Source organism: Gavialis gangeticus, unplaced genomic scaffold, assembly GCF_001723915.1.
Source record: "Gavialis gangeticus isolate Ggan-Ray unplaced genomic scaffold, GavGan_comp1, whole genome shotgun sequence".
Taxonomy (NCBI): domain Eukaryota; kingdom Metazoa; phylum Chordata; order Crocodylia; family Gavialidae; genus Gavialis; species Gavialis gangeticus.
The window spans coordinates 14,182,968-14,196,054 of NW_017728964.1; the positions used below are offsets into that span (position 1 = coordinate 14,182,968).

At 46.0% G+C, this 13,087-nt stretch overlaps 1 protein-coding gene and 1 long non-coding RNA gene across 2 annotated transcripts in view; one reads left to right on the forward strand and one right to left on the reverse strand.

Moving 5' to 3' along the window:
* LOC109288183 overlaps nucleotides 1–13,087 on the forward strand; it is a 20,744-nt gene that overhangs the window by 735 nt on the left and 6,922 nt on the right. The window lies entirely within an intron of this gene.
* Nucleotides 2,971–13,087, reverse strand: part of LOC109288174 (lethal(2) giant larvae protein homolog 2-like) — an 11,300-nt gene continuing 1,183 nt past the window's right edge. The window contains exons 2-15 of the mRNA XM_019503614.1: nucleotides 12,597–12,750; nucleotides 12,343–12,447; nucleotides 11,586–11,878; nucleotides 11,155–11,302; nucleotides 10,328–10,478; nucleotides 9,752–9,868; nucleotides 9,192–9,358; nucleotides 7,688–7,952; nucleotides 7,080–7,233; nucleotides 6,297–6,334; nucleotides 5,835–5,882; nucleotides 5,256–5,298; nucleotides 4,472–4,533; nucleotides 2,971–3,675 (exon numbers count right to left, since the gene is read on the reverse strand). Coding sequence (XP_019359159.1) covers nucleotides 3,668–3,675; nucleotides 4,472–4,533; nucleotides 5,256–5,298; nucleotides 5,835–5,882; nucleotides 6,297–6,334; nucleotides 7,080–7,233; nucleotides 7,688–7,952; nucleotides 9,192–9,358; nucleotides 9,752–9,868; nucleotides 10,328–10,478; nucleotides 11,155–11,302; nucleotides 11,586–11,878; nucleotides 12,343–12,447; nucleotides 12,597–12,638 — 1,641 coding nt within the window. The 5' untranslated portion in view covers nucleotides 12,639–12,750 and the 3' untranslated portion in view covers nucleotides 2,971–3,667. The remainder of the gene's footprint in view (nucleotides 3,676–4,471; nucleotides 4,534–5,255; nucleotides 5,299–5,834; nucleotides 5,883–6,296; nucleotides 6,335–7,079; nucleotides 7,234–7,687; nucleotides 7,953–9,191; nucleotides 9,359–9,751; nucleotides 9,869–10,327; nucleotides 10,479–11,154; nucleotides 11,303–11,585; nucleotides 11,879–12,342; nucleotides 12,448–12,596; nucleotides 12,751–13,087) is intronic.

Below are 13,087 nucleotides of genomic sequence, written 5' to 3' on the forward strand. Positions count from 1 at the left end.
CCTCTACAGGGAATGGGAGATGAACAACCATCTCTCCCCCTTTCCCCACCCCCCACCCCCCTGCAATCAGGCTAAGGGACCTAATTCATATGTGGACTAATAGGAGTAGGTGGGACTGCCTTCACTCCAGCCTCATTTAATTAAGAATTGTTTTCCTGAAGATGCTGCTGCTGATTGCCATGACCTTCCCTCCTTTGGTAGAGCCTGTTTTTGGCCCTAGTTAAAAGTGGGTGGGTTGGGCATGTCCTTGCTGTGGCAGAGGCAGGACTGCACTATTCTAAACAGGCTGCTGTTATGGACTTCACTGTTTTCTTCAGCCTTTTTCTCCTCCTCACCCCCAACCTGGCTTAGAAAGAGCAGAACAGTTCAACCTAGACATAGCCCAGTGCTCCCCACCATCACACTGAGAAAAGTGAGCATTATAGAGTAACGAGGCCTGTAGGGGACCACACCGACTCCATCTCCATCAAATCCTGGATTCATACCATTGGGAAGGAATCTCAGAGACAGCCTGTGCTCTAATGCAGCATAAGCCTGGAGAGCGATACAGCATAACGCAACATAAACCTGGAAAGTGATACAATCCTCAGTAAACAGCTTCACCATGTATCCAAGGTACTTACGCAGCTTCTCACTATAATCAGTGCCTTGTAGTCTTCAATATATTTGTCCTTATGATGTCTGTCTGTTGGCATCCCATTTGTACAAATGGGAAACTAAACTAACTGGAAGCTCACAAACACAGGTCAGAAGCAGAGCAGGGATTTAAACCTGGGTCTTACAAGGTCTAGGCTAATACCCCATCTCCTGGCCAGCTAACACTACTGTATTATAAAGCAATCACAGACATGCTTCAAATGGTCGTCTTCAGGCTTTTTAAATGAGTTCAGTCTTGTTCTATACCAGACTTTCAAGATCTGTTTTCATCCTGCAGAAGTCTTCCCCCAATCAGTAATACAAGTAGGAAGTATTAGGCAGATGCAACCAACTGGATGAAATTATCCAGGATAGAACATAAACTTTACCCTACCTTGCGCTCTGCCAGAAGCCAGATGGTCTGAGAATTGCTGGTTTCATTTCCTACAGCACTAGCCCTGGTACCGACAGACTGAGACTTAATAAGGAGAGCATTTTCAGGAACTGAACAAAACCACATGTGAAACAGGGTTTTCCCAGAGGAGCATAAAGCAGAAGCACTACACAGAAGCTACCGTGGTCAAGTGCACATAAGCTGTTCAGGACAGACACACCTTTGTGCATGCTTGAGCAACATTCACACAAGGGGACTCTAGTTTGGCATGAGAGTGCTGGCAACAATAGAAACAGGGAAACAAGAGTAGCTGAGATGGGGAAGTGAGCTAACCAACCACTCCTACATGGGCTTTTGCTAGAGAATACTACAAACAGGGACAGTACACAGTCTCTTCCTTTACAGCCCTTCTTCAGCAAGCGGTCTCCAGAGCAACACATCCTTGGGTTTACTACTCTAAGCATTAATATTACAAGATGCCGTTGAAGTCCCATTACTGTATAGCACCAAAACCCTCATGTGCTGCTGTCCAGGGAGCAGCAGCCCCAGTAGTGCACAGGAAATGATCCAGGAGAAGCAGATCTGTTCCCATTAGTGTTTCTAGCAGATTCTCCAGCTGAGATGCAGTACTCTGGCACAGTACAGCTTCCAGCTTTGGTGCAAAAGTATAGCAGCTGCTGCTGTTGGTAACGGCTGAGGGTGCCCTTGTGCAGCTCCTTATCGAGCACCCATGCTCATTGATGAACTGAAGCTGACTGGGCACAAAGCACTAAGTGGGAGGGCTGTACAGAATGGGGTATGGAAAGAATAATTTTCAGAGCAAGAAGTGGCTGAGTGGCACAAGAAGAGCAATGTGCATGTCAAGCAGAAGATGACCGAGACCAGAGTCTTTGTAGTTATCTATATGTTAAGCCCCCCAGAATAGCACCTGTCCCACCAACCACACTGGAGCTGAAGAGCTTTGCTCCATCTGTCCCAAAAAACAGTGTAGGTGTCTGAACTCCCACATGCTGTCTGAGCATCCAGGAAAACACTTCAGAGCAGATCCAGTTCCTGCAAGACTGCACAGGAGCAGGGATATGTCCAAACGGAACTTCTTGTAATAGTTCTGGATGAGTCAACTTAGCTGGTAGCAAGGCGAGCCCCAGAGCACAGGGCTAAGGAATACTTGCTCATAGCTACCTACCTGCTCCAGAAAGAGCTCTTGGGCAACAGAAAGCTCCTGGAGCTAATGCCTCCAATGTAGGTATTCAGTCCCAGAACCAGGAAGTCTGATGGCTCATCTAGGCGCATCTGAAGCAGATCTGTTCCATCAACTGGAGTGGGAAGGATTTTATAAGCACTCATGGCTGAAGTGTGAAACACTGTGAAAATATAGCCCTTCACTCAGCCTCCAGGATGCACCACTCAACGTCCCTTTCTTACCTGTATGATTCAGGCATGATGGAACAGCTTATTCCAGGAACAGTGAATCGTATACATCACTTTCTCATCCCCATCAGTGCCACCCACCAGCAGAAAAGTGAAGTAGGCAAGAAAAAAACCCAAAGCCTTATAATATTAGATAGGGAGGGAAAGATAGCATGAGCTTTAATGTAAAGCTTTCCTGCAGGGCTCACAGCAGGCTGTGTTCTGTATAACCCTGCTGCTTAGCTTCTAATAATGAACCACACATGACTTCCAGCATCCACCCTTTCCTACAAGAAGGACAACTGGGAAATTCTACATAGAAATTGGGCCCCCTGAAGACGGTCAAAAATGCATGAGCAAACACAGAATATGACTACTGACAGAAGTCCTGCTTGGCACCAGCGCTGATGAATGTTGGCTCAGCTAGGAAAGGCTGGTGTCCGAGTCCCCAACCTCTGAAGCTAACCTTCTACCACCATGCAAAGGAATTACCAATTTAATCCAAGCAAAGTGACACAGAGACCAGAGCAGACCTTGACCACAAAGGTAGTTGAGTTTATTTCAAAAAGAGCAATGTAGTGTTGAAACAAAATCAAGTTCAATTAAAATTTTCCTCCAATTTGAACGGCTACAAAAATAGTCTACCCAAGTCCATAAAAACGGTTAGCAGTACCATAACAAACAGAACCGGAGTACCTCCAGAGACCAGTTCCAGCAGCCACAGGGATTAAAAACATCAATTAAATTCATGTTCTTTAAAAAGGACATTTCTAAAATAAGTTTCCTTTAAAACTGAACCACCAATCCGATTAAAAAAATTGTACAAAAAATAATCTTCCACTACTTGGAGGTAACCATGTGCGCGTGTGAAAACTCTGCACCCAAGGCAGTCATAATTTAAAACCCAGCCCAGTAGAAAAGAAGAAAATTGTGCAAACATTTGAAAAAAAAAGAAAAAGTTAGACATACACAGGGGAGCTTGGGATGGGGAGGGGAGGTCAGACCCAGAGACCTGCTTTTGGCCTGCATGTAAGGCCAACTGACAGGAGGAAATGTCTCTAGTGAGGCACTACAGGGAGCGGCAGAGGCAGGCTTGCATGAGTGAGTCACACCTCTGTGTCCTTCTGTGCAGAGAGCAGTGGTGGCCCCCTCCCCCAGGGACGGCTTCCCCAGTCAGTAGTGTTGTGGCACGTGCACCAATGCCAAAAAGTCCTCGATGAACTCTGGTCAATCCGCTTCAGGAAGAAAGGGCAGAGACACATGTTAGAAGAGATCTGCCAAAACTAACCAACAACCTGATCTGGCTCTAGTGTTCACATCCCTGCATCTCAAAATCAACTCATATCTAACAGGCCTCACCAGGTCATGGACCCCAACCACTGGCTACCAGAAGTTCCCAAGACAACAGACTGGCCCCACATCCACACCAGATCAGATCAGTGTTTGTTATGTGCTTTCACTCTGGCCATGTACCTGTACCCTGCAATGAGACTATTCTCTTAGACATTTTGAAAGCATGTGATACAACAGTGAAGCCTGTTTAAGTAGACTGGCTGCTCAGGGGTTCTTTCAAAGCAATGGCTGCAAGGGAATAAGGCCAGAGGAAGATAAAGTGACATGGAGTGGAGTACCATACGCCCAGATACCCCAGCTAATAAGCCCCTCTCTACTAGTAGCTTGCTCATCAGAAGCCCTTAACAAGAGTAAGGAACTCAACCTCTTAGTGCTGAGAAATAACTAATATTTCACCTGCTCTTCAGCAGGGCAGAGATGCAATATCTCAAGAGAAGCTTGTCATATCATCCTGTACCAGTGCTGCACATCTAAATTTCACTCCGCATGTAGGCTGCTCATGCGCTTTGGCAGGATATATCAGACAGCTGGCAAACTCCCACCCAATAACAGGTGTTCCAATCTCTAGTGCACTGTATTCCATAGCATGTCATATGAACACAAGGCTCCAGCTAGAAATGCTGCCCCTTTACTTCTTGCTGCCTGCTGCAGAGCTCAAAAATGCTTGACTCTACCTACCTCCTCCATTACTTAGCCCATGTCCTACGGGACTTCTTGCCGAATTTCTTTCTGTATAACTCCTGTAACGAGAAGAGATCAAAAAAAATAGAAATCAGTCACTGCAATAAACGATTGTCCAATCCACTCCCAGCTGCTGATAGAAGAGGAGGCAATGTCCAGAGGAAGCACGCAAAGCATAAGTCACTCACCCATCCTCTCCACGGAGCTTACACACCAGCGGTTGCCCATCCCACTAAAGCTTTTTGCATGAGCTGTAACTGTCACTTGTCTGGCCACCTGTAGCCCCTGTCACCTGAAAATTGTGGTGCTCTCTGGACACAAGTTAAAAGCCCACACCTGTGGAGTAACTTATCTTTATTGTCCAGACAGGGAGTGGGAGCAGAGATAGAGTGACACATCCAAGTGACAGCACAGAGCCAGGATAAGAATTCCAGAGTCCCATCTTGAACCACCTAAGCCCATTTGACCTGTCTATAGATTAGCATGGGTTGATGTGAATAGAAACCTGTATGCGAGTACTCAGAGTCCTGCTTCTTTGGTATATGGGAATGGGATCTCCTCTTCTTCTCAGAGAAAAAGAGACAAAGGGTTATTCTTAAAACCTCAAGGGAGAACATGAAGGAAAGAAGAGAGAGTCTCAGTTGGCTTAAAGAGGCATTTAATCCAATTCTAGTGTGCCACAGGATCAGCCATTGCGCTAAGTCTTCTCCCTGCTTTCCTTGAAAGTGCCCTCCCTCCCTAAGCCCATAAGAAAAAGGAGAGCAGATCACAGGGTACTCGCCTTCTTCCCCCCTCCAGTGTGCTCTGGATCTCCTTCAGCACTTCTGGAAAGCAAACAAAGCAGTGAACAGTTGCTGTGCAGATGGAGGAGCAAATACTTCACTGTTGCCTTAAGAATTAGGTTTTCAATCACCCCACCCTCCTGTCATATTCTGAAATATTACTGCCCCTTCCACACTACTAGCTTGCAACACAAACCCTGCACAGGTTTGGGTGGGCTGACACACGGGAGCACAGCACTGCCTGCCAGAGGGGATGCTGCAAGCACCAACTTGCTAGAGGTCCAGGAAGGCAGCCAGTTCCAGCTGGCTTTGCTGCTGGAAAGCAAAACTCCTTTTGTATATTGGAGCAATGAAAGCAGGCAGGCACTTCTTTCAGGATGTGCTGTCTATATCCTTGCCCCTAATCAATCCATAATATAAATCTGGTACTGACACTGGAATCATACAGCTGCAGCTCCTGAAGAGTGCCAAACTACGAGGACCAATGACATCTTCATTCCTACTCTAGAGAAGACCACATGTTGCTCCCACCCAAATGTACACCTGTCCCGCCAGCTGGAATAGCTGGTCACACTCACTTTCATCATTTAGTAAGGCATGTTCCATCAGCCTCCCTGACTTCCTCTCTGAAAGCAAGAAAAAAGTTTACATACAGCTGCTTGTCAGTAAACACATGCACAATGATGAAGGACACTGCAAAACAGTCTACAAGAAACAGATTTAATATTGTATTAAAGTCCAGTTAGATCTTTCTAGCACCTCCCTCAGCCCTTTCCTCCCAGCACAGATTGTGCTTCATTTCCATCTCCAGACTATAAATGATAAGATATTTTAACATGCAAAGCTGCACACCCAGGTCATCTCGAGTGTTAGCCTTTGATATGAAGATAAACTGGATGTGGATTTTCCATGGTCATATCTCCTCTCATCCCTCCACCACCAAACCCATCGCTGTTTTTTCAGTGAGGGAAATGGTAGCAGAAGCTTTAAAATATTTACATATCACTCTGTTAAATTAAGTGTACTTATGTTCTGCTTACCATCTTCTCCAGTGTCACCAGAACTCCTGCCCAGGTCCCTAAGAAAGAAGAACAAAGTATGTGCTAATGCAGAGGGGCTTGCAGAGCAAGTACAGGACATGGGATGCTGGGGACATGGGGGTTTTGGCTCCTGGACAACTTCCATATTGTTCTGGAGAACAATTCACCATCACTTCCAAGAAAGGTCTACGATCACAGACCACGAAGGGTCAGATTACAAAGCAACAATCCAATTTGCTTGATATACTATGGTACATCAATAAAGTAAAAGGGTGCAAACTAATGCAGTCTAACACCACGCTCATAAGGGGATTACTTGATTGGTAGTAGGATAGATATGATGTGCCATCAGCAAGAGTGTTTATAGATTTTAAGAATCTGATTCAAGGTGCCTAGTGTGAAGAGACCAGGCCAATCCCCACCCTTCATTACATATTCCCTGTGCACTGCAGCCAGTAGGCAAAAGGTCAGAGAAAGTTATGCTACCTTGTGCCAATCTGCTTAGAAGTGACATTAACAGACTTTAACAGTCCCAACTGGCCCTTTTTTTTTGGGGGGGGGGGGAGAGGCAAGGACTCCATACTACTTCATCTCGAGAGAGAGAGCACTTGGAGAAGAAGCCAGCCTACAAAAAAAAAAAAAACTTAGACCGCAGCATAGCATACCTCACCCCAAATGAAACAAGTTAGAATAGTGTATTCAACTTTTGACTTCAGTGAGACTAAAGCAGGAGGAAGAGAATGGCAGGACACAGCCACCCAAAGCTTTACAGCTGGGCCTCACCTGGATTTTCTTCCAGTATGCTCCATGCCAGAGGTGTTATGCAAGTGGCTGTTGCTTGTAATTTCTGGAGCATCAATGATGCACCGGGGCTCAACCAACCATTTGGTAGAAAGAGAGAACCTCTCAAACTCTGATGGTGAGATCAGATAGAAACCTGCAGGGGAGGATGCAAAAGGGCATTTGCTTGGGACTGAATTCATGAGCAAGAATGTGTTCAAGACCTAAAAAGGAATAGAAGATTTAGATGTCCTCTACTCCCAAATAAGAGGTGTTTTTCTGGATTTGGCTAGTCCAAAGCAGTAGGGCTTTGGAGAATAGCAATACCCTTGTCTAACAGACTAACAATATTGCAGTGTTGTATGACACGAAGATAAAAAGAGTAATCTTATGAAGGCATCTAAAAAAAATTATAGAACAAAATGGAGCCAGTTCCCTGCTGCTTGGTAAGTGGATGACTGATGCCTGTTGAAGTTGAATGGATAGACCGATGCACCCATGCTCTGTGCAGTGGTACTGTTACAGAAGCTGAACCCTACAACCCAAACTTGTTTTAAAAAACAAATGTCAGGAGGACACAAGAGGCAGGCCTTCAATGACTGTGCCAGTACCTTGGCCATACTTAGTGAAGACGCAGGAGGCAATACCGCTGACATCCTCCTTGCGGATGCAGGGGTAGCGTGTCTGTAACTTGAGGAAGGGCAGAGAGATGATCTGAATGTCTCCAAGGTTAGTTAGGACGGTCAGGTTGTTTTCACTGTAGTCATCAGTTTGGCAGCTGCCAAAGTTAGCGACTGCCATCTTTCGTACCCTACAGCCTTCCAGGGCCGTCAGCTTGAGCTTCAGTTTGGAGCTCACCTTGGGCAGTGTGAATACCTGCCGGTAGAAACAAATCATGCAATATACTTTTTCCTAGGAAATGACAACAACTCCAGCGTAGGCCAGGTGCTGTTCCCTCTGGCTTGCACAATGCATTTATTCACAGCACATCTTTGGCCATCAGCAAACACAGCAGTGAAATCAGAGTCCAAATTTGCCTTCCTGCTTCAAATGAGACCCAGAACAAGCACAAATGCAGGCAGGGACAATCCCAAATTTCAGAGCCTGTTCCATTTCCCAGTGGTTGTGACAGGAGTTTCACCACTGACTTTACTGGAAGCAAATTAAGACCTCAAGTCACAGACCCATTTAAGCAGATATCCTGGTCTCTCACCCTCCTTCCTACACAGTCACAGAATATAGGGAAAAACTGCATTGAAGCTGGCTACTGACCTTTACCACTTTAAAATGCCAAGCAGGGTCAACCATAAGTTACCCTTGGGGCCCACTCTCCTTTTGTGGAGCATCAAACAATGATTTTAGCTCCAGAGAGGAATTTTCAAACTGCCTGAGGATCAGCAGACCCAACTGTCTCCTTTTGAACCACCCCATTGCCAATTTTTATCTGCAGAATTAAACGTGTTTCCTAATGACAGCTGCTAAAATTAGCTACAGAGCTCTAAACCAATATAGAAAAGACTCCTGCATTCTCCATCTGCATTTTCATGCTGAACTCCCACTTCCATTTGTCTGTTCATCTCCCAGCTGTGAACTGACACCAAATCTGTCAGCTTTGTGGAGGAGGGACTGTTACCTTCACTCATCTGTACACTCAACTGATGTTCCTAGGTACTACCAAAATAATCTGCCCCCAAGTAATAAGATTGTAGGAGAAGTAGGGCTGGAGGGACCTCACAAAGTCATCTAGTCCAGCCCCCAGCTCAAGGCCAGATCGTTCCCAATTTAACTTTCCCAGCCAAGTGTTTGTGCATCCTGCTCTTAAAAGTTTCCAGGGAACAGAGATTCCACAACCTCTCTAGGTAGCCTGTTCCAACGCTTGACCACTTTAAGAGCACCTTTCTGACAATGAACCTCCAACCTAAAACTGCCTCCGATGAAGCCTGAGGCCACTGCTCCTTGTCCTGGCTCCTCTACTGCTAAAGGAGAGCCCATCTCCATCCTCTCTATAAATCACCCTTCAGGTACCTGAAGACTTATCAAATCCCCCTCACTGGTTAATGCTTTACATAAAGGAAGTGGTGCCATACAAGAACTGCATGTGGGTCATGTGCTTACCTTCAGCTGCTCTTCAGAGACCACAAGAAGTTGGTGGCTGCCTTGCATATCTGGGCTCTTTGAGAGGTCATGGGCTACTTCTAGTGGCTCTGGGAGAGGAGCGCTGCGCCCATCTAGGACAAGTATCCCCACAATAGGAGCCCTGTGCATCAGCTGAATTTCCTTGGCTAGATGGACAAAATGAGAAGACAATATGTGGGATTATACCAGCTAGCAAGATGCAGACAAGCACAGCACACACAAAGGGGGCCCACATCTCCAAATGAGCCACATTTGATGGGCTTGCACACACGGCTTGTTGACAGAGAATGTGGGTTCCATCTTCACCAGCAACCTAATGGGAACTGCGACTAAGATGGTTCAGAAAACAGTGGAGTCAATTTCTTAGCTAGCTTGTCAAAATATAACCCCACCCCCCAGCAGCAACAACTTTAAGTATGTTTCCAGATCTTCTTGTTCTTTATTTATAGCCAGTAGCTTTGCATTTTAGCAGCTTACTAGTTGCCCCCTGAATCCCATTAGAACAGCTCCATGCATTTCCATGAGCAAGCAACACTCACCCTGCTCCGCCCTCACAGGTTCATCCATCCTCCGCTCTGCTGGAGGAACACGCAGAGAGAATGCATAGACTGTGCCTCCATTGGTGCCTGCCCACAAGGAAGGGCAGTGGCGGGAACCTAAAACAAGAATAAAGGCCCTAAGTGCGATGCATCTCCAAGAACTAAAAGCTGCATTCTGTAACATACTATGTCAGCTCTATATCTGCCCACTTGTCTGCTTTTCGCTACGTGTATGCTCACACCATCAGAGGGAAATTCAAGTACAGCATCAGCTTGGGATCAGGTGCTTTCTCTGTAAAGATTAAGGAGAACTGTATCCTGTTCCTCATGGGGGCCACTAAGCAGACAAGAAGGAACTGAGTACTTAAGGTAGAGGTAGCTGCATCCACACTAGCTTCATAGGAAGATGGGCTTTTACTTTTATCTTGACCAACTGATGGACCTGCATCCTGGAAAGGTTTCAGCACTGCATGAAGCACAACAACGGAAGTGCTGGGTATCCCTGGCCTACTGCACTCCTTTTCAGGTAGGGTTAAAAGTTGCATCTGAATGACAAACACTGCTCATTCTACTCACTGTCTCTCAAGAAAGTGTCAGCAAAGTACAAGGTGCGCACAAAGCCAGTGAAGGAGTCTTCTGCAGATCGTGCTTCTATCTTCCGCTGGACTGGAGCCAGCTCCATCTCCTGCAATGCAGCCTGGTCGAACTTGGCATTGGCCTCTTGCACCTTCACAAAGAAGCAACAAGTTTTGGAGGATCTCAGATGTAGCATATCTCCTCTATGAGCCCCGTGTCTCCTGGCTAACAAATCCTGTTTGCTTGAATCCAATATAAAGATGACTCAGTTTTTAGCCCCCTCAGATGGAGCATCTCTGCATTTCCCCACTACTGACTAAGCACAACAAAAAGTTATGCCTGGAATGCTCTTGGCTCTCATGAAGTCATTACAGGCATGGAGGGCAAGCCTCCTTTGGGGAAGAGGATTTAAACTTTGAGAAAAGCCAACACACCTCCACATCCCCAGCACCTCTTTACAAGGTGGGGGAGGAAGGAGAGAATGCATTGGCAGAAGCAAGCAAGAGAGAGAAGAAACTCCTGCATTTACTCATACTGTGTTTTGTACCACAGACTCAACTACCTAGACTGGGTTTTGCCAGAGACACCTTAAAACATGAAATTAGTGAGGTGGTGTTTCACTCAATGGTACCAATATCAGGAGCAGCAAAAACACTGCTGCCCATTGTACCCATTAGTGTTTGGTATAACAGGTGGACTGAAGGTTACAAATAACTGTATAGCCTTGTGGAGTCTAGTCAGGACTATACTAAGATCAGGATGATATACAAATGATAACACCCTATTCTTTGCTGGTACTCCAAGTATCCAACAGGGCATCACCTCACCTCTGCTACATTACCGGCTCGTCGCTTCCTGCTGGACACCCTGCTTCTACGAATCCGCCTGAATGACTGCCGGAGGGACTTCTTCAAGGATTTCACACGTGACAGAGGGCCTTCCAAGGCCAGCTGGTCACTGGGATGCAATGTACATCTAAGATGAGAGCAATTGCCACACTTGTTCAGTTGGTTATTCTGCCAGGCTGACACTGTTGCTATATAAAATTGAATTATGTAAACTGATGCCCAAGCACAGAAGGAAGGTGCCCAAGCAGACAACATGGCGCATTCATTCCAAGTTTAAATCAGGGCCTTTCCCCTGTACCAGCTGCTCCCCAGAAAACATGAAAGTACCAACACATAAATTCAACTGCCTGGAGAGCTAGAGAGGCAGTTCTATTCCTAGGAAGTACCCTATTACACCAGGAAGGACTTACTTGACAAAGACTAGCCGTTTCTGCTGGTGGTCAAAGAGCCCAAAGCCATGGCTTGTACCACAAGCCACAAGCTTCCATTCAGAGTGAAGGGCCAGTGATGTGACTACTGCTGGTGGCTGACACTGGACCAAAATAAATGGTTGGAAGCCAGGTTCAAATCGGACAGGCCCATCTCGGGCCTTTAGTCTCTCATGACCTTTCCACCTATAGCCCTCTTGGTCCTGCAGTAGGTCTGCTTCAGCATAATCCACCACATGCTCTGCTGCTTCATCATTCAGTTCCATCAACAGCACCTAAGGGGATAACAACACATTTCTAATATTGGCTTTGCCAACTCAATTACTCAAAGCTACAGATTTCTCCTCTCTCTTTAGAGCTGGAATATACCTTCCTTCGCTCCCAAGACCAAGCTGACTGGTCACCTTCTTATTTTTACTTAATTGACCAATCACCACCCATAGGACAAAGTTTCAGTGATAATGTTATCCCTCCTCCCCCTCTTGCCACCCTCCTTCGCTTAAATTATGTTAGTAGGTAGAACCTGTGCTGCTAAATTTGGTTACTCTAGGTCAAGTCATCCTAACACATTTGCTGCTCCCCAGATACTAGATCAGTTGACCAAGAGGATAAAGTCTAATCCACAGAGGAAAACACCAGATTCCAAACCTAAGTACATTTCTACCTTGCATTATATCTAAGCCTCCAAAACATCCAAATGAACCCCCCACCAGAAACTTGTTTTACATAGTTCCAGTACCTGCCCTGCTGTACCAGCTACGGCCAAGTACCCGCTATATTTACACAGATATATCTTCTGGATCCCAAGCCTGGGGTCATCGCTATAAGGATCAAAAGAACCAACCTAGTAAAGGAAAAAAATAAAAAGAGACTAAATTAACACAAACTGGTCTCTACAGCACCAGCCTCTTGCAGTTTCCAAGTTAACTGCACCAGCACCTCAAAACACTCCAAACTCAGGTTGTTTAATCTGAGCAGATTTCGCCTTCTTACCTTACGCAGCGGTGGCCACTCATCTTCACCCAGTGGGTTCATATTGTCATTGGGATCTACATCTGTGAGGAACACTCTCACTGTGCTCAGCTTATAAAGGAGGTGCAAACAAACGCCCGAAGCATCCCAAAACCTCACAGTGCCATCCTCATGCCTGATGGGAAAGGATTGCAAACAGCAGGTCATGCCTATGGCTTGTATCCATTCACAACAAATCAAAGAAGAGGGGCCAGGAAGAAAGAGGAAGCAGCACCTCAACATTCTGATTGGTAACTGGATCTTTAAGGACAGAAAATACTTGCTATATCCAACAGTGAAACAGGTCCTTCTACAAACCCCTGAGCAGTTTAGAGGTGCAAAAGGGACACTTTCTTGGACTAGTTTGTACCCCATTGAGCTTCAAGGCCTGATGCCCAATACAGAATTTAACACATTACAGAGCCATGCATAGGGAAGGAACATGGCTTTAAGTTTGCAAACCCCCCCCCCCA